Source organism: Budorcas taxicolor, chromosome 10, assembly GCF_023091745.1.
Source record: "Budorcas taxicolor isolate Tak-1 chromosome 10, Takin1.1, whole genome shotgun sequence".
Taxonomy (NCBI): domain Eukaryota; kingdom Metazoa; phylum Chordata; class Mammalia; order Artiodactyla; family Bovidae; genus Budorcas; species Budorcas taxicolor.
This window is the reverse complement of record NC_068919.1, coordinates 7,754,750-7,777,422: the sequence shown is the minus strand read 5'-3', so window position 1 is coordinate 7,777,422 and position 22,673 is coordinate 7,754,750. Positions and strand designations below refer to the sequence as shown.

The following is a 22,673-nucleotide window of genomic DNA, read 5'->3' as shown; positions in this document are numbered from 1 at the left end:
AGTCCCTGGGTTGGGAAGATCCCCTGAAGGAGGAAATGGCAACCCATTCCAGTGTTCTTGCCTGGGGAATTCCACAGACAGAGGAGCCTGATGGGCTACAGTCCATGGGGTCGCACAGAGTTGGACACAACTGAGCAACAAACACACCTGTATCTACTAATCCCAGATGGGCATTTTAATGGACATTAGTTGGTCCATGTTTGTTTATTGATGCCAGACTATCACCTTGCTTTTGCGGAAGAAAAAAACCCAAGTTTCACATTCTGAAATCAGGAAAGACTGAATTCAACTGCTTTCTAGTTTTCAAAGGAAGAGAAAATGTGTCTCATCTAAGCAGTAAGTGTAGGTGTGTGCTGTGAGTATGTGTCCTCCTTAACTTAGAAGATGGCATCCTGTATCTCGGCAAGCAGGGCCTGCCTTACAAACAAGTGGAGGACTTCCCTGCAGCTGTGAGCTTGAAGGAACCCCTGGGCCCAAAGTGGGCCTCCAGCTCCCTCCCAGCCTACAACCACCAAGGGTTGTATTATTGCCTGTTCCGGTTTAAATGCAAATATATTCACAGACAGTTCATAATGGAAGCCTTTGTGTCTTATCATTTATCTGATAAACCTCAGCTAGAAAGTGAGTCCCTGGGCTGGGATAAATAATGACAGAATGAAAGTGAGCCCTGGGAGGCAACCTGGAGTTCATCTAAGGCCATAGTTGATGGACACGTCTGTACACCTCCAAATACCAGGTAAGCTTCTTAGAAACTGATTCCCAGAGCCCCACTCAGACCTAATGGGAGGGTGCTGAGAGCCACAGCAGACAGTCATACAACTGGGTTGTAACACAGACATTTCCAAAAAAGTTATTGAGTAAATAAATGAACAATATTAAAATTCATACTGAGATGGATAGACATATTTTTCTTATTCTTCCTATTAAACATAGCTAGAAGTCCTCAATGTTATATAATAAACCTAAGACAACTCTGGAAGATAAAGAAAACTGGCAGAGCTGCTGCAGACCTGGGGAATGGTGAGCTCCTGCATTTTCTTTTTGCTTCATAGACCTGAGACTTGGAACTTAAGAAGCTGGCAGAAGGAAATACCAACAGGTACAGATTTAAGTAACACCCAAACCAAAGCCTGCTCTCTCTATCCAAAGGGCCAGGATGGAGGCATCCTAGCAAGACAGAAAATACTTAGATGATAACCTCTCTTCTCCAACCAAATACCAGAAAAAAATTGTAACTCAACTTCCAGCCACACCAACAAAGGTCGAGTGGAGAACCTGGACTCCCACCCTCATGGACCTGTAATGAGGGGCCTCAGCATCACCACTGGGGTGGTGTGGAGGGGAGGCTAAGTAGGAAGCTAGGATTTTCATCCCTCCTGGCCAGTAATGAGCTTGTCTCTTCTTTCCCTTCACAGTATCAATAATCATGAGGGGAGCCTGGACTCCCACCCCTGTGCAGCAGGAATGAGGACACCCTTTCTCGGGTGTCAATGGAGGTTGAATGGGAACCTGGACATCTACTTCCAGGCAGTAAAGGGTGGCATCCCTTCTCCTCCAAGACAGGTGTCTGGGGAAGCCAACCAAAACTAAAGGCTTAAATAAGATCAGAAGCCTCAGAACATAATATGAAAATGACTGCTTTCAATTGAATACTACTTGCCATCTGAATAACCTGCTGCTGCTGCTGCTAAGTCGCTTCAGTCGTGTCGGACTCTGTGCGACCCCACAGATGGCAGCCCACCAGGCTCCGCCGTCTCTGGGATTCTCCAGGCAAGAACACTGGAGTGGGTTGCCATTTCCTTCTCCAATGCATGAAAGAAAAAAGTGAAAGTGAAGTCACTCAGTCGTGTCCGACTCTTAGCGACCCCATGGACTGCAGCCCACCGGGCTCCTCCGTCCATGGATTTTCCAGGCAACAGTACTGGAGTGGGGTGCCATTGCCTTCTCCACTGGATAACCTGGAAGATCTCAAATAGAAAGCGACAATAAAGAGATGTCAACATTGAGATGACGGAGATGTTAGCATTATCTGACGAAGATTTTCAAGCCATCATGACAATAAGGCTTCAGTAGGCAATTATGAGGGCTTCCCTGATGGCTCAGATGGTAAAGAATCTGCCAGTAATGCAGGAGACCCGGTTCAATCCCTGGGTATTACGAACATGCTTGAAACTCCTGAATACACTTGAAATATAGAACACATCATCAAAAGATAGAAAAGATAGAAAGTCTCAGGAAAGAAGTAGAAGACATAAAGAAGAACCAAACTGAAATTTTATAAATGAAAAATACAATAACCAAAATAAAAATCTTAGTGATCAGGCTCAACAGCAGAATGAAGGAGAGAAATGAAAGAATCAGTAAATTGAAGGTAGAACAATAGAAATCCAATTTGAAAAACAGAAAATAGACTTAAAAAAAAGAGCATCAGCAACCTGTAGGACCTTAACAAGAGATCTAATACTTATGTCACTGGAATTCAAGAAGGAGAAGAGAAAGTATTCAAATAAATAATAGCTGAAATTTGAAATAATGGTTCATAAATTTGGCAAGGGACACAAATCTACAGATTCAAGAAGCTGAAGGAATCCCAAATGTGAGAACCCAAAGAAATCTACACCAAGACAAAGAGAAAAATCTTGAAAGCAGCCAGAGGAAGCACTTTACCTACAGGGAGAAACAGTTAGGTTGCTAGATTCTCCCCTCCAAAAATGTTGCACCTGTTTTTAGAATTCCCACAACAGCCTCTAAGCAGTAATTTCACCATGATCCCTTCCAGTTAATATTGAGTTTTTATCAGTCTTTAAAACCTTGGATTTTCTGCATAATAAAAGAAAATTATATATTACCATTGCTTTAATTTGAGGTTTGCTCAAGATGGGGTTGGTCTCCATAAAAGCTAACCATATGATGAGAGGCTTGGAAATTGCAGCCTATCCCACCCCACCTTAGGGAGGGGAGAGAGGCTAAAGATTGAGTTCAATTACAAGTGGCCGATGATTTAATCAATCATGCTCACATAATGAACTCTTCATAAATCTAGAGAGCTTTCAGATTGGTGAATGCATCCACATGCTGGCAGGGCAGTGCACCCCAAACTCCAGGATGATATAAGCTCCTGTACTCAGGAGTCTTCTGGACCTTACCCTAGGTTCAGACATAGCTCATTTTATGGTACATCATTTTATTATACTTGAAAGATACTGTATTTTTTTTTTAACAAATTGACCATTTGTGGCAACTCTGGGTCTGGAAAGTCTATCAGCATCATTTTCCCAGCAGTATTTGCTCACTTCATGTCTCTGGGTCACATTTTGGTAATGCTCACCAAATATTTCCATTACTATTACATCTGTTATGGTGATCTATAATTGAAACTTAGCAGGACCCTGTGGGGCTTCTGAGCACTGAAGCCTTTCCATGTCCCCCATTCCTTGTTTGTAGGGAATAGACTCCAAACTCCATGAGGTCTCCTTGAGTCCCAGGGGCAGATTCAAACTATTGCTAATCAGGGAAGGGAAGGGATGCTGAGACAAGGGAGGAGTCAAGAAACAATAGTGCAGGCTTGGGGCAGGGTCCTGATTCTACCTCAAGCGATACACACAGACATATCCTTAAGGCTTCCCAGGCATGCAGTGGTAAAGAACCCACCTGCCAATGCATGAGATGCAAGAGGCTAGGGTTGGATCCCTGGGTCAGGAAGGTCCTTTGGAGTAGGACATGGCAACGCACTCCAGTAATCTTGCCCAGAAAATTCCATGGACAGAGGAGCCTGGTGGGCTACAGTCCATGGGGTCACAAAGAGTAGGACAGACTGAACACAGAGAACTAAAACCCCCAACAAATGGAAGATGTCAGCATTCTTCATTCCAGATTAAAGGACCCAGAGAAGCTCTTCAAGAAGAGCTCAGAGCCAGAACTCATTAGATTACCTGAGGCCAGAGAATAGCCACCTGTATATGTATGGCTGAGTCCCTTCACTATTCACTGAAACTACCCCAACATTGTTAAAGGGCTATACCCCAATACAAATGTTTTTGGTGTTAAAAATAGAATAAAGGAGTGTAGGCCCTAATCACACAGTCTAATCTTATCAGCAGCCCTGCCCTTGAACTATAATAACTTGCTATAATAACTCCTCACAAAATCTTCTGGGGTTGGGACAGTTTTCGAGGGCAAAAGCCTGTGTGTCCCTCTTTGTCTGGCAAAGCAATAAACTTATTCTTTTCTACTTCACCCAAAACTCTGTCTTGGAGATTTGATAAGGCACCGGTGCACAAAGGCTGAATTTTGGAATCATTACCAGAAAAGAGCAAGTGATTAGAGGTTATTTAGGGAGTTGGGGACACAGGGCTGGAGATGAAGCTCTATAAAATCTCTTGAACAGCTAGATTTGATGGGCTTCCCGGTTGGTGAGCGCACAGAAGCACTGGGAAGGGGTGGGCCTGGATGGGGCACAGAGCGTTGTGCTCCCCTGCCATTCACACCTGGCCCAGTGTGTGCATCTCTTCTGTCTGGCTGCTCCTGAGCTGGAATGTCTTATAATACATCAGTAAATGTGAGGAAATGTTTCCTTGAGTTCTGTGAGCCATTCTGCCAAGTTATCAAACCTGAGGAGGGCATCATGAGAACTCCAATGTGCAGCCAGTTGGTCAGATGTACAGGTGATGATCTGACTTGTGTTTGGTGTCTGAAATGAAGGCACTCTTGTGGGGATGGAGTCCTTAACCTGTGGAATCTGATGCTATCTCCAAGTGTGTGTGTGTGTGTGTGTGTGTGTGTGTGCACATGCGTGTGTGTGTGCATGCATGCACGTACTTGCACACATGCTTGTCACTCAGTCATGTCAGATTCTTTGCGACCCCATGGACTGTAGCCCACCAAGCTCCTCTGTCCAGGAATTCTCCAGGCAAGAATACTGGAGTGGGTTGCCATTCCCTCTCCATGGTAGGTTATATCAGAACTGAGTTACATTTTAGAACATCCAGTAGGTGTCTCAGTTCAGTTCAGTTCAGTTGCTCAGTCGTGTCCAACTCTTTGTGACCCCATGAACTGCAGCACGCCAGGCCTCCCTGTCCCTCACCAACTCCCGGAGTTCACTCAGATTCATGTCCATCGAGTTGGTGTCTACTGGGAATTAAAGAATTACTTGGTATTGGGAAAAAAACAGCTCCAGATCTAATGACCAAAAGTAAAGTATTGAGCATGGAGGGGAAAAAAAAACTTTCCCTTTTAAAAAGTGTTTGCAGTGACTGTTCAGCTTTATTTTCTCTAGCACAGAAAAGGTGCTGCTCATAAGTACACACCATTTTAATTTCAACATTTCCTGCCTCTTTATTACACAATTTAGAGTAGCTTATAAAAGACAAAGGGTTTCCTGGGTGGCTCAGCAGTAAAGACTCCATCTGCAATGCAGGAGCCACAGGAGATGTGGGTTCGATCCCTGGGTCAGGAAGATGCCCTGGATAAAGGCAAGGCAACTCACTCCAGTACTCTTGTCTGGGAAATCCCATAGACAGAGGAGCCTGGTGGACTACAGTCCATAGGGTTGCAAAGAGTCGGACTCAACTTAAGTAACTCAGCATGCACGCGTGCATAAAAGACAAAACTAGAATACCCGAATACAAGAGTGCAAATCAAGATGAGGAGGGGCAAAGCAAATGTCTGGACCCTGGAGATGAAACAGTGACACGGACACTCTGTCTCTTGATGCACAGTAGGGAAGGGAATGTGAGGAATTACTAATTCTCATCATATGAGTGAAGAGACAGAGCGCCTCTCCAGAGTAGGTCCTGAAATGCCCTGCAGATCCAGTGGGAAGCTCTATAGAGGTGAACGGTGCTTTCACAGTAAATGCAAATGTAACCCCTACCAACAGTCAGAGGTATAACATCACAGATCAAGTCCATACTGTGGGTGACAAGTGTGGCTTTCAAGTGTTGCAACTTTCATAGCACTTAGATTATATCCTAAGTTATGTTCCCTGAATAGAATCATTTGCCCTGGGATTCTCAAGAGGCTACTTTTTAGTCTGGGGTCTGGAATCAGAGTGTTCTTTTCTGATCATTAAGGACAGATTCTAGAAACTGCGCAAGGAGCTGACAGTGCTAAAGTTCTGGTATGAAACAATTATAGCCTCTAACCAGAAGTCGGGATGTATTCTATTCGCCTTCCACGGGGAGAGGAAGCCAGAGGGTACCACACACAAAACACTTGGGGTTTACCTCTAACAGCTGAGCCACAGTTCAGTGGAGCCCTCCCATGAGACCCAGAGGACCGCAGTGGAGATAGAAGAGAAGGTTTTAGCCTGAAACAGCGTAGGTCGTGCCAGCTAACTCATTATGGTGCTAGCAATGCAGCTCTGGCAGATAAGTTATCTCTCCATCATTAAGAAAGTGACTTCCTGTATGTTATCTGGTAATATCAAATTAAGTGGTGAATATTTGCTAGCAGCATGGTCAAAGTGAGGATGCACTTTGCCAATTTCTGAGTCCTGGTCCAGCTGCCATGCTCTGAAATGCATTTCCGTTTCACTGCTCCAGTAACTGAATGTAAGAGGAATACTATGGCAGGCTGGTGCCCCCAGGACAAGCAGGACTCCTCCGAAGCTGACTTTTAGCACAGCAATGCCAAGCCTTCCTGAGACTGCTCACTGGTGGCCTTGAACACTTCCACCCAAATGGTCTTCCTTCTTCACTCTTTCATGGGGCTCAGCCTCACGTTGTGGTCAAGACTACATCTCTCTCCCTGTTTTCTCTCATAACTTGCATTTCTTTTAACAAAATCTGTGCATGTTTAACCCCATTTTGTCTGCTGCTTCTCAGAGATCCTGAACTAATACACAGAGCAATTTCTGTCTCTATCTTGCTGATGTTTAACCTTTCTGAGAACAGAAACACAGCAGGTCCATGTTTTTTATGGACGCCCTGCCCAGTTCATGGTGTTTTGTTTTAAAGCCAGGATCTTGCCACAGGAGAGTACTCACCCTTCATCCTTCCATTCTATAGCAGAGGGATAAGGGGCTGATTCATCTAAAATAGTATCAAACTTTTATAATGCAAAATTAAAAGGTCGCAGTCTATGAAATAACTTTGCTTTAACATGGAGGGGCTTAGCTTAAATGTCTAGTTTAATTCACATCTGGGCCCAGTTTACAGAATGAGCACAAAAGAAAGCTGCAGAGTCTTGATCTTGCCTTGGCAGCACCCTCGTCCAAGATCCATGACATCCACCCCAGGAGCTTGCCCACAAAAGAGAACTACTGTCGGTTGAAGGAAGGAAGGAGATGCTGGACATGGGTTGCATGGTCCCTTTCAGAGCCTAAGTCATCAACAGGAGGTTCCTGATTAGAATATCTGATAAGGAGACGTCCATCAGAGTTCCCAATGGTCTGCAGGGAGGTGGATACAGGAGAACATATAGGGTTCCTGTAAGCTTGGTAATAGAAATTCATGAAGAAGAAATATAGGTTAGAAAGTCTGGGCATGCAGCGAATGTACCCCACTGTGGCCAACAGATAAAAGAAGGGGCTCAGGATCAGTGAAAATTGATGTCCCAAATGCCTCTACACTGTCCTAGGAAAAACCCTCCTCCACTTCAAAGTCCAGAGAGTCCTGACTCCATGCTCGAGCAGACAGGGCTCCATGGTGACAGAGCAGGCACAAAATAAAAGGCAAAGGCCATTTGTCTTCACGTGCGGCAAAAGGCAAAACAGGGCTCCTATTCTTTCCATGAGTCGGCTGCTGAAGCTCCACCCCAAAGCCCTACTGTCTTGTCCTTTTTATGATATGAAGTGCAGAGTCTGTGTGTCTCCATTTTGGGAACAGATGCGTAGTTTTATTCTAATGGTGATCTTTTTGTGGTCACTGGAAAGGTGTTGGGCTTCCCTTCAGAAGACCAGCAAGGTCAAGGGGTGTGTTCTGGAGACTCTCTGTGTTGCCTTAATGCAGAGCTCATCTAGGCATTTGCAAACATGAGGTAAAGACCCTCTCAGGACCGATGAGGGGTCCACAGAGGCTCTTGCAGCTGATCCCTCCCTGCTTCACTACATCTTCCTCATAGCCAGCAAGCTGAGCCATGGGCACGGTTAATTCCCTCCACTGGCTTCCTTGTCCGAGTAACTCCTGCTAGCAACCATATTCCCCCACATGTTCTTTTTAAAATATATGAGTAGATGTATAAAATAAATAAGCTGCAAGGACATATTGTATAACACATGGAATATAGCCAATATCTTCTAATAACTATAAGTGGATATAACCTTTGAAAGTTGAGTCACTATGTTGTACATCTGAAACTTATATATATTGAACATCGACTAAACCTCAAAAAAAAAAAAATCAGGTTTAAAAAAAAACAAACTTCAGAGCTTCCTTGGTGGCTCAGTGGTAAAGAATCCACCCATCAATGCAGGAGACATGGGTTCAATCCCTGATCTGGGAAGATCCCATGAGCATGGAAGCTACCAAGCCCAGGTGCCACAAGTGTTGAGCCTGTGCTTGAGAGCTCGGGAACTGTGGCTGCTAAACCCACGTGCTGCAGTACCGAAGCCTGCCTGCCCTAGGGCCCATGTTCCCCAACAAGAGAAGCCTCCGCAATGAGAAGCCCGGGCACTGCACTCTCCAGTTGCCCCCACTGCCCGTAACTAGAGCGCCCCCAGCCCCCTAACTAGAGAAAGGCCTGTGCAGCAACAAAGACCCAGCACACCCAAAATAAATAAAAAGAAAACAAATCCTCAAAGTGTTACTTCAATGTGTTATTAATGTTCTAATAAATTAAATGCTCATATATACTCAAAAGCCTTCACAGTTCCTAGGCAAACCTGATTTTCCCATACCACATTTTAGTTAAATGTAACTGTAATATTTAGTATATATATTTAATGCTAATACTGAATATATGTTTAACTATATAATACACATATTACATATAGTTAACCATATAATATACACATTGCTATAAAAAAATCTAGCTATAAATAAAATAAAGCTATAAAGATCTGGGAACAATTTCCACTGTAACTATTCCAATGTAATATTTAGCACTGAATTCATGACTTTCCCTTCTCAGCAATCATCATGAATCCCCAGGAATGTTTTCAAATTGTGAAACTAATCTACAAACTGTTTTCAAAGTAATAACATTTTTATGGTACTGAGTGTAATAGTCAATGAAGAAGAAATCATGTTTGGCTTTATTACAAAAATGAAGAATAAATGAAAGATATGAATAGAACCTACAGCTTCATAAGCCAGATTTTTTTTCTTTGGAATTTCACTTTGGGGAGGAAATGAGAAGTTTGGCTGATTTTCAGTGGTCCCATGGGGCTCAGAGCACCTCTTGCTGGAGGCCCATTTTAACATACCTCCGATCTGTAGGGTACAGCTCCACGGTGACCACATCAAGAGAGTTCCAGGCCGAGATGGTCAACCCATTGTACAGACACAGCATGCCTATCATCATGGATTCGCTGGTGCCAAACCAAAGGAAGAAACAGCTGATCCCCGAAAGCACCATAGAGCCACCTGCCAACATAGCAGACAAAAGGTGGGGGTGTTTCCTGTCATCTCAGTAGAGCAAGGACCCCTGGTTCTCTGAGATCTCACAGCAAAACTGAATCCCAAGAGGAAACTGCACTCTGGGTTCTAAAAGCTCAGCTACAGGTGTATTTATCTGTATATAAGCTTTACTTCTCAACTACCTTCTGAACACAGCAAGCATGAAACACACATCACCAATTACTCAGCTACCTAAGTAGAAAAATGGACATTAGTCACACATAATTGGTTTCTCAGTCTGTTAACTCACAGAAGCGGTTCAAATGAGATGTAATTAGAGACTTTTTTTTTTTTTAACTAAAATTTAGTCTTAATGAAAGGTCTTAGGAGATTTCTCCTCATTTCTGTGGGATGCAAATCCTAGGGGGGTAGGGAGGAATACAGGAGACAGGCTCCCTCTAGATCGCAAGGGTGGCGCCTATGTTTTCCATGAAAGCAAGCACATACCTAGCATCGTTAAGCGCCCGATTCTGTCCATCAGGAGAGCAGACACAATGTTCCCTGGCAACACCGCCAGTGTCCCCAGGAAGTTGACAAAATAAATCCAGTAGGCACTATAGTCATCATCAAAGGTAAACTGGCATCCTGTCTTATTGTACAAAAATGTGCTGTTTTGAAATCTGCAGTTAATGAATTTATATGGCTCAAAATCTGTGGACACAAAGACAGTTCAGTGCATCAGGCTGGCACACCAATATGAGCAAACTTGCCAAGAATTGAGAAAAAAAACATGGTATTGGAAGCTCCCTGAGGGTTTCAGAGCTGGCCAAGGCACAGGGTCTAGTCAAGGACCCTGGGTTACAGGGTCCCAATGCAGCTGAAGGAAGGAATACCTTTATTGCATAAAGGAATAAATTGAGTCCAATTATCTTCTGATTTCTTATGGTTGGTCATTGCTAATTATATTGCTTGCTGACTCCTTTATGTTGTTACTTTGTTCTAATTATCATGTTACATAAGGACCATCATTAGAGTACTAATAGCTTTTACACTACAATTACAAAAATAATTTGTTCTAAAATGTGCATGAATCAGCCTTACTACTGCCATTTTATAGGGCTCTGAGGCAGTGAGAAGAAAAAGGACTTTCCTTGGGTCCTTGAAGCTGAATTTGCAAGTGACGGTTTAGGTGGAGGAACCCATGGAGGAACCAGAGTTGGTCTCACTGGACAGTCACCAGCATTCACTGTTGAGTTTTGTTCTGAATCTTGGATCTAGCCAAAAGGAGTTGCAGATGATGGTGGGTTCTGCTAAAAGGTAATGAGGATCAAAACAGTTATCCTCGCTGATCAAAATCGGCCTAAAAAGCTGGTCTTCTGAGGTTGAATGGGTTGGAAGACAGTGAGAAATCACTGTTTAAACACACCCTAAGAACCCTGACCCCATCCTCACTTGGAGCTAGGCAGAGGTGGCTCCTGTCTGAGCATCGAGAAGGCAGGGCTGGTAACAAAGTGGCGCTGGTCCTTCTGCTGGTGTTGGGCCATTATTTTGACCTCACGGGACAGATGGACCAATGTGCGGGGTGATAGAGCAGGGGCTGTGCGATCAGATGAGCCTGGGCTCATATGTCAGCTGTGAGCAGCTGTACAACTGTGGCCAAATTACTGCAGTTTTTGAAGCTTCCACTATTGTGAAAATTGAACAAGACAATGGGTGTCTAATAACCTGAGGTAGGAACCAGCATATAGTCAGTGTTCAGTCAATGTTTGCTTCCCTCCTCTTTTCCCCTGGCGTGTTTCCCAGACTCCATTAAATGGATTGAATTAAAAGACTATATGTGACTGGGCATGTACTTGTCCATCTCTGTGGTTCAGGCCAGCTCACTTAAGCTAATAGCAGAGTTTGAAATCAAGACTGTCAAATGACTACAGGTTAATTCTCTGCTTTAAAAATTATTCACCACAGGATTTTTTTCTTTCCCGCCAACTTTGAGCTCAGCCTGTTCCATCTGCATTAAATCTGACAAAAACAGTCACTACAAGCTCAGCTTTGACCCAACCTGATGGAGGGAGTTTGTTCATTTGTACTTCAACGTTCACTTCCCCCATAAGCGTCTGCCCATACCTATCACCAAATAGGTATCATGTTTCTGCCAAGAACCAGGGCTGTGAAGAGGATCCAGGCAAGGTTAAGTGGTACACCTACCTGTTTTGTTAAAAACAGTTTCAATAAATGTGCAGTTCTTGAAGTAGGTGTTGACTGAAGTCACATCCTCAAAGGTGCAGGACTTAAAAATTGAATTTTTGAAAGTTATGGATTTGAACCTGATCCCTGCAAATCTGTCCAACACACACGAAAAATTCATGTCAGTGATTGTGTCCATCAGGGTTCAAAGTTAAGTCAAACAGATTTAGAGATGTGATGTTCCACTATGGGCCATGCTAAATCGCTTCAGTCGTGTCCGACTCTGCGACACGATGGTCTGTAGCCCACCAGGCTCCTCTGTCTATGGGACTCTCCAGGAAAGAATACTGAAGAGGGTTACCTGAGGTTCTACTATGGATTCTCTTAATTAAAAAGGACAGTGGCTTCTGGATTTTCTAAACTCTTAGCTTTCCCCCCTCTTCCTCATGGAGCCTATCCTTTTGACTGTCTCATTGTTCCCTAATATTATTTTCCACCAGAAAAAGAGATGGCATCCTAAATAACTTCATGTAGCTTTCAGCAATGTTGTTAAAAGGGTGTTTGTGGGGTATACAGTTGAAGGCACTGAGTTTGGAGATTACCTGTGGCTACCGATTCTTTATTTTTCAATCCTATCCTCCCTCTTGCTCCTTCACATATGCCTTTATTTGAAAATTCTCTATTTGGGGCTAACAGCTGTAACTTGAGCATGTGCTCCCATGCTTACTTTTAATGAATGTCTATTTCCCAAGCTGATAACCCAAAGATTCTTTATTCTAGTGTAGGGACTTCCAATTATCTTGAAGAGATGATGGGAGAATCACTTATGTGAGGAATGATTATCTCAAGGGTCAAGAAACTCATAGCTCACAGTCATTTCCAAGAATATTTTTCTTCTCAGCACCAAGAGGTATTCCTCAAACCAAGCTGAATGACCATAGCTCGGCCTACTTTTGGAAATGGTAGAATGATGAAACTTGCTCCGATTCATTTTTGGGTGATGCGAGAGGGAAGGTGGAGATGATAATAGGCACAATCATTCTGACATCTTAGAAGAGCTTATGGTTCAGATATTAAGTGTTGATAAAGACCCTTGGGAGACATGTATACATATCCATCAATGTGTCTTGGTAATTTATTAAGAGACTGTGAATGTATCCTTCACCAGTTATTGAGAGGAAAATGCTTGCTCAACTGGGGAAGAAGTTAATACACCAAATACCAGTGTTATTAGAGCAGAAAGGGACCAACCCTCCTAGGCAAGGAAGATGACTTAAAAGTAATTCACTACTGAGATTTTAAAAATCGTCCTCACTCTAACGCCAGGCTGCATTTGTCAGCTTGGAATGCACTAAGTGCCTATGAGACCAACCTCCTTAAAAAAATTCACCCCCTACTCTAGGAGTTCAGAGTAAGATCACCTAAGCCATAAATCTATCTATAGAAGGAGGGTAAATCATGGCACATTTAAAGAAGATCACTAATTTTCTGAAATGAAACTGCATTTGGAAAGCGGAAACAATTATTATTTTTCTTCTTATTTTTAGTGGATGCTATCTGCATAGAATACACATGGAGAACAATTCAAAATGTTCAAAAAGGAGAAAATAAGTCTTTTCCCTCCCATTCTCAAGCTATCTAGTTGTTCTTCCCAGAGAGGACCACTGTCGCCATTTTCTCGCATGCTCTTCAGGAGGCGCTCTGCATTCAGCGTGCCAGCAAAGAAGACGCTATTCTACACTTTCCTTTGTTCTCCTCAGTCTACTTCAGAGGCCACTCCTTATCAGTACATGAAGAACTGCCATTTTAGAATGCTGAACAGGAAAACTATTTTTAAAAAATGTGTTAGTTAGTGGTATTTCAAATTTCCGTGAAAAACTTTTTTCTTTTCACCTTCTAAAATAAACTTATAGGCTTTACAAGGATCTTAATATTATTAAAATTATTAATCATTATATTGCCAAAGTAAAAAATTTCTCCATGATTAACCAGCTTAGAATTTTTTCTCAAAAATATGACATACTAGAAATTTCTAATGAGACTACAATAATTTTTAAATAATGAAGTCAATTTTCAACCTAGAATTATAGAGCACTTGACTCCAAGATTTCTGTGGAAAAACAAGTACAGATTCAAGTCAGTATTTTGGGAGGGAGAGTAAAGGTGATCCTCTGTGGATCAGGCCTCCCAGTGAATTGCCAATCTACACACTTACCTCCTAGTTGGTAACTCTCCTTTTCATTACACAAACCATGAGCATCCCACAGAATTATTTTTCATCTTTCCAAACTGGTTTTTGCCCAGAGAAACTTTTATCAATTATGTTAGACTTTTACTTTGGTCTCTTTTTAAACTGGAAGAATTTCCTAAGAATGATGTAAACCAACAGAAAGTCATACCAGCAACCATTTGCTCAGATAAATAATGGGTAGAAATGAGGGCCTTCTCTGCCCTTTTCCATCTCCAAAAAATAAACCACGATCATTTCTTGAATCAGTTCTTCCTCTGCATCACGAGGAGTTCCACACTCCATACTCAAAAATGTCCTTTGCTAACTTATCTCCTATTTTCAAAGCCCTTAACTTTGGAAAATCATTCCTATTCTTTAACTGAAACTTTCTCTGATACAACTTAACCCCAATTCTTGAACCAGCATAGTGGAGAAGGAAGGAATTCTGAAGAGTAGCCCCCTTTTCCAGAGACAGAAAACAGGCATGAAATCACCTGTCAGATTTCCTCTTTAAGTTAAATAACACTAAAACTTGTTTTCTCATAATCCTTACTCTGCCCTTCTGTAACAATTTATTTTGCTCACTTTCCAAGGCCTCTCTGAATTTTCTTTTCACACCAGTCAATTCCACGCCTTTACAAATGGGAAGGAGCTCAGTTTAAGAAGGAATTTAAGTGAATTAACTGATATACGTGTATCTTTCCTTTAATGGCTATTTGGCAGAATTTGAATTCAGTCTGAAAATGACTACATGTACCAACTGAAAAAAAATCATGCATACGCATATTTTAGTGTCATGAAGGCAAATAAGAAATACATTTTTAAGACGAGGTAGGAAATTAAATGATTTAAAAGTTTCTGGACCTGCCATTGTCGCATTCCATTCCGGTAATAATCTGATTTGCCATTGTAAAGTTAATAGTTGCATCTGAAAATTTCACTTTTGGTTCATCTACATTTTTCAACACATTTGACTGCAGATGTTTAATGACATCGGGGAACCAAACAGATAATCCATAGTACCTGCAAAGACAAAGAAATGTGAGTTTGTAAAGGTGTTTGCTTTCAAGGTTTTTCATCATCTTTACTATCATTATTCTGAATTCTTTTCCAGGTAGTTTGTCTATTTCCTCTTCTCTTTTTTGGACTTCTGTGTTTCTAGTTTGTTCCTTCATTTGTGTAGTATTTCTCTGCCTTTTCATTATTATTATTTTAACTTATTGTGTTTGAGGTATCCTTTTCCCAGCCTTCAAGGTTGAATTCTTTCTTCCTTTTGGTTTCTGCTCTCCTAAGATTGGTTCAGTAAGCTTCGTATAGGGTGAGATTTGTGCTGGGTTTTTTCATTTGTTTGTTTTTCCTCTGATGGGTAAGGCTGAGTTAGGTAGTAATCCTGTCTGTTGATGATTGGGTTTGTATTTTTGCTTTGTTTGTTGTTTAGATGAGGCATCCTGCACAGGGTGCCTCTGGTGGTTGGGTGATGCCTGGTCTTGTATCTAAATGGTTTCCTTTGTGTGAGTTCTCACTATTTGATACTCCCTAGGATTAGTTCTCTGGTACTCTAGAGTCTTGGAGTCAGTGCTCCCACTCCAAAGGCTCGGAGCTTGATCCTTTTTTAAGAATGATCACATTTCAGAATTCCATATCACAGAGAAACCATCTTTTCTCATCACTTCACCTGGAGCTGCTGCCGGAGCTACACCCATGGCCGCCACCTGGAGACCCAGTGGGTGCATGCTGTAAAGGCATCTCCAAAGGTGCTGGCACTCTAGCGGCCATGACCGCCTCCCTGTTACTTTCAGAGAGGTGGTAGTTCCCGGAGAAGCACTGTTAATTAGCACTGTGCCCCACTCCCCCCACCCCCACCCCCGTCCCTTAGCATTATGGGTCAGCAAACAGGAATCTCATTGGCTCCTCCTCATCACAGGTCTTCAAGAATCAAGCTAGAGGGATGGCTTATGTTTCCTTGGAGAATCCCAGGTCCTGAGTTCCTCCTTGGGAAAGAGACATGTGTAAGAATTCCATCCTACACAGGCGCATCCTGGCCCGGAGGTTTCTCCTCATCCCCTTAGGCTGCACTGAAGAACCCCATCTCCTAGTCTCGAGCTACAAACTCCTGGGGTCCCCAAACTGTGAGGGCCCTTAGACAATGACCTCTTTATTAACGGATGATTTTTCTTGGTTCCTTCACTACCGTGGTCCTGTTAGCCTGGGGGCAGAGCCCATGCCCCCGAGGTTCAAGGCTGGGAAAAAGGTCATTTAAGTATTTATTGGAAAAGCCAGGTTATTGCCCACTTTCTACCTCTCGCCTCTAGTGTGTCATTCTAACAGAGTACAGCTCAGCCACGCTGCCATGATCTTCAGAGCAGTAGCCGCTAACCACAGGTATGAGCAGTTAAATGTGACCAGTCCAGATGAGACATACGTATGGGAAAAATGTAAAATTAAGTCATTAATCATATTGATTAAAAGTCAAGAAATGATAATATTTTGGACAAAATGAGTGAAATAAGATATATTATTAAAGTAATAACAATAATTGTTTTATTAATAAGATATAATAATCTATCTTATTAGTAATAATAAGATATATTATTAAAGTTTGTTTCACCAGTTTCCTTTTCCTTTTTTTCACCCCTTTTTAAACGTGATCGCCAGGATATTTAAAATGATGCATGTGGCTGATGTTCTATCTTCAGTGGACAATGCAGCTCTAAACTGGTGCTTCCCACCCAAAGCAGGGTCCCTGGACCAGCACCATCAGCATCACCTGGGAACTTGTTAGAAATGCAGACCCTCGGGCCTCATCCAGACCTGCTGAATCAGAAACTATGGGGTGGAGTCCTCCAAGGAACTCTTCTGATACTCAAGTTTGAGAACCACTGCTCTGATTTATCCCCAGTTACACTGAGCTACACAGGGGAAGAAGTGGTTATGAGAATCACTTGTGCAGATAGACAAGCTAGGTTTAGAATCCTGGCCTTGCCACTTACCAGCCATGTGATCTTGGGTAAGTTATCAAAGCATCAGTTACCTGCCTACTCTAATATCAGAATGATGAGAGTAACCACCTCCCTGGGCAACTGCTTAGATTGAATGGGATGCAAAATACCCAGCACATAGTGCTCAAAAGACTAAGTCGCTTTTATCATCGGCATTGTCATCAGGATTCCTGAAATATCTCTGCCTCGGGATTCCATAGATTCCAGCCTCTTGTCTTCACAGATCATGAAATAATTACTGCAGGGGTGTGAGTGGTGGCCACTGAATATGAAATGACTCTGGAGGCAGCAACTCTGCAGGGATCTCTATTCATATCCAGAGGATACAAATCTTCAAAAATGGCAACAATGAGGGAAGCATGACACCCTGGAACATTCATCATCAATAACATGCAGGAGTTTCTGCTACGTTCCATTTATTCAGCCAGTGTTTACTGGATAGCCACTGAATGCTACATATTGTTTGAAGTTTCAGGGACTGTTTAAGGAAATCATAAGGCTTAAAATGTGGTCAGTAACAGGTAAGTAAACAAAATAAATCATAGATATTATTCTGTAACTCTTCACATTTCAAGAGCAAGACGTTTGTTTTGCTTTTTCTTTGGATCTAGTCAGTGTTTAGCACATAGTAGAAACTTGCACGCGTCCATGCTAAGTCGCTTCAGTCGTCTCCACTCTGCGATCCTATGGAGTGTAGCCTGCCAGGCTCCTCTGTCCAGGATTCTCTAGACAAGAATACTGCAGTGGGTTGCCATTTCCCCCTCCAGGGAATCTTCCTGACCCAGGGACTGAACTTGCATCTCCTTATCTTCCGCATTCAGGTCAGTTTAGTTGCTCAGTCTTGTCTGACTCTTTGCCACCCCAGGGACTGCGGCACGCCAGGCTTCCCTGCCCATCACCAACTCCCAGAGCCTATTTAAACTCATGTCCATCGAGTTGGTGATGCCATCCAACCATCTCATCCTCTGTCGTTCCCTTGTCCCACCTTCAGTCTTTCTCAGCATCAGGGTCTTGTCCAATAAGTCAGTTCTTCACATCAGGTGGCCAAAGTATTGGAGTTTCAGCTTCAACATCAGTCCTTCCAGTGAATATTCAGGACTGATTTCCTTTAGGATGGACTGGTTAGATCTCCTTACAGTCCGACAGACTTTCAAGAGTCTTCTCCACCACCACAGTTCAAAAGCATCAATTCTTTGGTGCTCACCTTTCTTTATAGTCCAACTCTCACATCCATACATGACCACTGGAAAAACCATAGCCTTGACTAGATGGACCTTTGTTGGCAAAGTAATGTCTCTGCTTTTTAATATTCTGTCTAGGTTTGTCATAGCTTTTCTTCCAAGGAGCAAGCAGCTTTTAATTTCATGGCTGCAGTCACCATCTGCAGTGATTTTGGATAAATCAAGTCTCAATAAAGTCTCTCACTGTTTCCATTGTTCCCATCTATTTGCCATGAAGTGGTGGGACTGGATGCGATGATCTTAAGTTTTCTGAATGTTGAGTTTTAAGTTAACTTTTTCACTCTCCTCTTTCATTTTCATCAAGAGGGTCTTTAGTTCTTCACTTTCTGCCATAACGTAGTGTCATCTGCATATCTGAAGTTATTGATATTTCTCCTGGCAATCTTGATTCCAGCTTGTGCTTCATTCAGCCTGGCATTTCACATGATGTACTCTGCACAGAAGTTAAATAAGCAGGGTGACAATATACAGCCTTGATGTACTCGTTTCCCAATTTGGAACCAGCCTGTTGTTCCATGTCCAGTTATAACTGTTGCTTCTTGACCTGCATACAGATTTCTCAAAAGGCAGGCAAGGTGGTCTGGTATTCCCATCTCTTTAAGAATTTTCCACAGTTTGTTGTGATCCGCACAGTCAAAGGCTTTGGCATAGTCAATAAACCGGAAGTAGATGTTTTTCTGGAACTCTCTTGCTTTTTCGATGATCCAGCAGATATTGGTGATTTGATCTCTGGTTCCTCTGCCTTTTCTAAAACCAATTTGAACATCTGGAAGTTCATGGTTCACATACTGTTGGAGCCTGGCTTGGAGAATTTTGAGCATTACTTTGCTAGCATGTGAGATGAGTGCAATTTTGTGGTAGTTTGAACGTTCTTTGGCATTGCCTTTCTTTGGGATTGGAATGAAAACTGATCTTTTTCAGTACTGTAGTCACTGTTGAATTTTCCAGTGCTGGCATATTGAGTGCAGCACTTTCACAGCATCATCTTCCAAGATTTGAAATAGCTCTACTGGAATTCCATCACCTCCACTAGCTTTGTTCGTAGTGATGCTTTCTAAGGCCCACTTGACTTCACAGTCCAGGATGTCTGGCTCTAGGTCAGTGATCACACCATTGTGGTTATCCGGGTCATGAGGATCTTTTTCATATAGTTTTTCTGTGTATTCTTGCCACCTCTTCTTAATATCTTCTGCTTCTGATCGGTCCATATCATTTCTGTCCTTTATTGTGCCCATCTTTGCATGAAATATTCTCTTGGTATACCTAGTTTTCTTGAAGAGATCTCTAGTCTTTTCCAATCCATTGTTTTCCTCTATTTCTTTGCACTGATCACTGAAGAAGTCTTTTCTTATCTCTCCTTGCTATTCTTTGGAACTCTGCATTCAAATTTGTCTCCTGCATTGGCAGGATGATTCTTTACCACTGAACCCCCTGGGAAGCCCTGACAACTATTTATTGAGCACTTATTTTGTGTCATGGCTGCATATCAGTGAGCAAAACAGTTTAAAATCTCTGTTCTCACAGAGCTTCCAGAGGAGGAAGACAGAGCCTTCTTTATTCCTACAGAATGAAAAAGCTTTTTGTCTATTAGAAGATGATAGAAGGCACAATGGGGAATAATAAGGCTGAGAAGGGGACAGGGAATCTGAAGGGGGACTGAGAAGCTGCAGTTTTAAAAAGGTACTTGGGGAAGTCTCACTGAGAAGGTGGCATAGGAGGAAAGCCTTAAAGGAGGAGAGAAACGAGCTGGTCCATGTCTAGGGGCAGGGCACAGACCCGAGATAGGACATGTTCAAGAAAGTTCTGACACATTGGAGGAAGAACAAAGAGGCCAGCAGGGATGGAGCTCCGCCAATGAGTAGAGAGTGGAGAACTCACGGGAGCAAAGCATCCTTGGTCTTATCGAACTTTCCAAACACCGTTGGTTTTGCCACCCCAGTTTTATGAGAACATAAATAAAATGATTGCTTGATAAAAACTGTAACTGTTAGCAAATCTAAAAAGAAAAAAAAATCCTAGAGTTAATAGCATCACAGTATAAGAGAAGAAAGCAGCAAGGTTGGGAGTTACAGTAGGGAAATTTAAAGATTTCGTTCACCAAAAACGTAAGGATCACTTACCCAAAGGACAGCGTGAACCATACAATCGTGAGTTTTATGGTATTTTCCCTGACTGGGTAGGTGAAACATCTCATAAAAGTCAACCAAATCTGTGAAATATCAGAGAGTTAGTTTTCTTATGCCAGTCCCTAGGCAACTCGACTTCCCAACCCCCTCTGACAAATTATAAAAAAATGTTGCCTTTTCTTCAAGCTGGATTCATTTGGACTTAAAATGTAAAAGCTAAAGGCTGCTGCTGCTGCTAAGTCGCTTCAGTGGTGTCCGACTCTGTGCGACCCCATAGACGGCAGCCCACCAGGCTCCCCCGTCCCTGGGATTCTCCAGGCAAGAACACTGGAGTGGGTTGCCATTGCCTTCTCCAAGCTAAAGGCTACAGGAAACCAAATGCTGGAATTTGTATTTATCAGCTTCCAACAGACAGGTGTACCCTGTCACTGGTAGGACTTCTTGTTTAACACCTTCCCTCCCCGCCAAAAGCAACGTCTTGGCTACCCTGCTGATCACAAGGGAATCCCATTACCTGGTCCCACACCAGGAGTCAGGTGCCCTGGGCAGGAGGGGGAAGAGCCCCACTCACGGGGCAGATTCTGTCAACCCTGTTTCTGACTAACCTCCAGTGACAAGCGGGCCCACGAGTCAGGGCGGGCTTGTTACTTACGCCATACAGTTCTGTGCAGATGCGAACAGAGCACCTCCTGAACCATGTTCCCGTGTCGCTCTCAATTTCAATCAGTTCATCTATCTGTCTTGGGGTTTTGATTCTGTTTACCTGTAAAGAGCAACAGAGGGCAAAGTGCTGAGTTTTCGTCTCTGAAGTTGTAGCGTTTAGGCTTACAATTTGTTTTTAAAGGAGTGAAAGCGGATGCCAACAAAAAGGAAGCAGGTGTTTGATACATAAGCAGGTATCCATAAATATGAGAGCACTGGTGTCAGTATACAGATTCAAAGGCACCTAAAAGAACTGAATAAAGAATGAATGAGAGGGTGAACACCATAAAGAAGAGGGGGGAGAGTAAGTAGTAATGGAATTAAATGAAACAAAATGCCCTTCTCTGAATCACGACTAAAAAGGCACACATTGGGAGGTGGGGGGCGGGGGGAAGGATTGAGAGTTTGGGATTAGCAAACTATTAAAAAGAGAACGGATAAACAACAAAGTCCTACTGTATGGCACAGGGAACTATATCTCGTGAAAAACCATAACGGAAAAGAACACGATAAAGAATGCATAGACATGCATAACTGAATCCCTTTGCTGTACAGTAGAAATTAACACAATATTGTAAATCAACTCCATTTCAAGAAAATAAACTTTAAAAAAAGGCACACACTAGCAGATAAAACTCCAGATAGAGTCACTTGTGGATTAAGAATTACTTTGCTTAGACAGAAGTGACTGAACACACTTTTCTTTGGAACATACTTACCTGATGAATTTGGCCCCTAAACAGAGTTCTTAGAACTTTCCCATGTAACTTCCATTCTTGACCCTCTCTTCCTTCTCTCACAACCAAATAGTATACGTTCAGTTATGTCTGACTCTTTGCAACCCCATGAACTGGAGCCCACCAGGCTCCTCTGTCCATAGGATTTCCCATGCAAGAATACTGAAGTGGGCTGCCATTTCCTCCTCCAGGAGATCTTCCTGGCCCAGGGATCAAACCCATGTCTCCTGCGTTAGCAGGCAGATTCTTTATCCCTACCATCACCTGGGAAGCCCAAACCCACAGGGACCAGTCAGCAAATACCCACAGGTGACCTGAAGATGAAGTCCAATGAATGAGTTTAAGTTGCAAGCACCAACACTGACTCTTCAGTGACAGAAGGGGAACAAATGATGGAGGTATAGCCTGTATCCCTGACTTAAGCTAGCCTCCTTCTCCTAAGGAAAAGAGCCAAGAGTCAGGAGAAGCAGTGCTTTCAGCACAGAGAATGAAGCCTGAAAAGAGGGGGAGAAAAGGGAAAGCGTTTCTCCTTTGTGGACCTATCCCATCTTACCCTGTTAGTCGAAACCTACCTGCTTTTGACAAACCCGAGAGGACAGGAACGTGCACACACGCTATCCCTGCCAGGGATAACTTCTGGGCAGATCTTTCTGGAGAGACTGCCAACATCTGAAGCAGTACTTCTACTGCACAAAACCAGGTACCAAGACCGGCTTTTGACAGAGGTGATTTGAGGACCCTCGGTATCTTTCGAATTATACCAGGTGGGCAGTAGCCTCTCCCTGGCTATGTAAACAAAGATGTCTGTATTTAGTGACGATGATGTCTGAGTTAAAAGCAGGATTCCAAACAGGGTCAGCTACAAACCAGTCATTATTTTGTGGCACTCCAGAGTTTTGTTTTGTTTTTAAATCACAGGGGTATTCCTTTTTTTTTTTTTTAAGATAGCATCACTGA

At 42.8% G+C, this 22,673-nt stretch overlaps 1 protein-coding gene across 1 annotated transcript in view; it reads right to left on the bottom strand.

Annotated features, from left to right (window-relative positions):
• The window catches only part of SV2C (synaptic vesicle glycoprotein 2C), a 161,766-nt gene that overhangs the window by 5,567 nt on the left and 133,526 nt on the right, over positions 1-22,673 (bottom strand). The window contains exons 6-11 of the mRNA XM_052646763.1: positions 20,930-21,040; positions 20,272-20,360; positions 14,776-14,934; positions 11,703-11,836; positions 10,005-10,208; positions 9,365-9,524 (exon numbers count right to left, since the gene is read on the bottom strand). Coding sequence (XP_052502723.1) covers positions 9,365-9,524; positions 10,005-10,208; positions 11,703-11,836; positions 14,776-14,934; positions 20,272-20,360; positions 20,930-21,040 — 857 coding nt within the window. The remainder of the gene's footprint in view (positions 1-9,364; positions 9,525-10,004; positions 10,209-11,702; positions 11,837-14,775; positions 14,935-20,271; positions 20,361-20,929; positions 21,041-22,673) is intronic.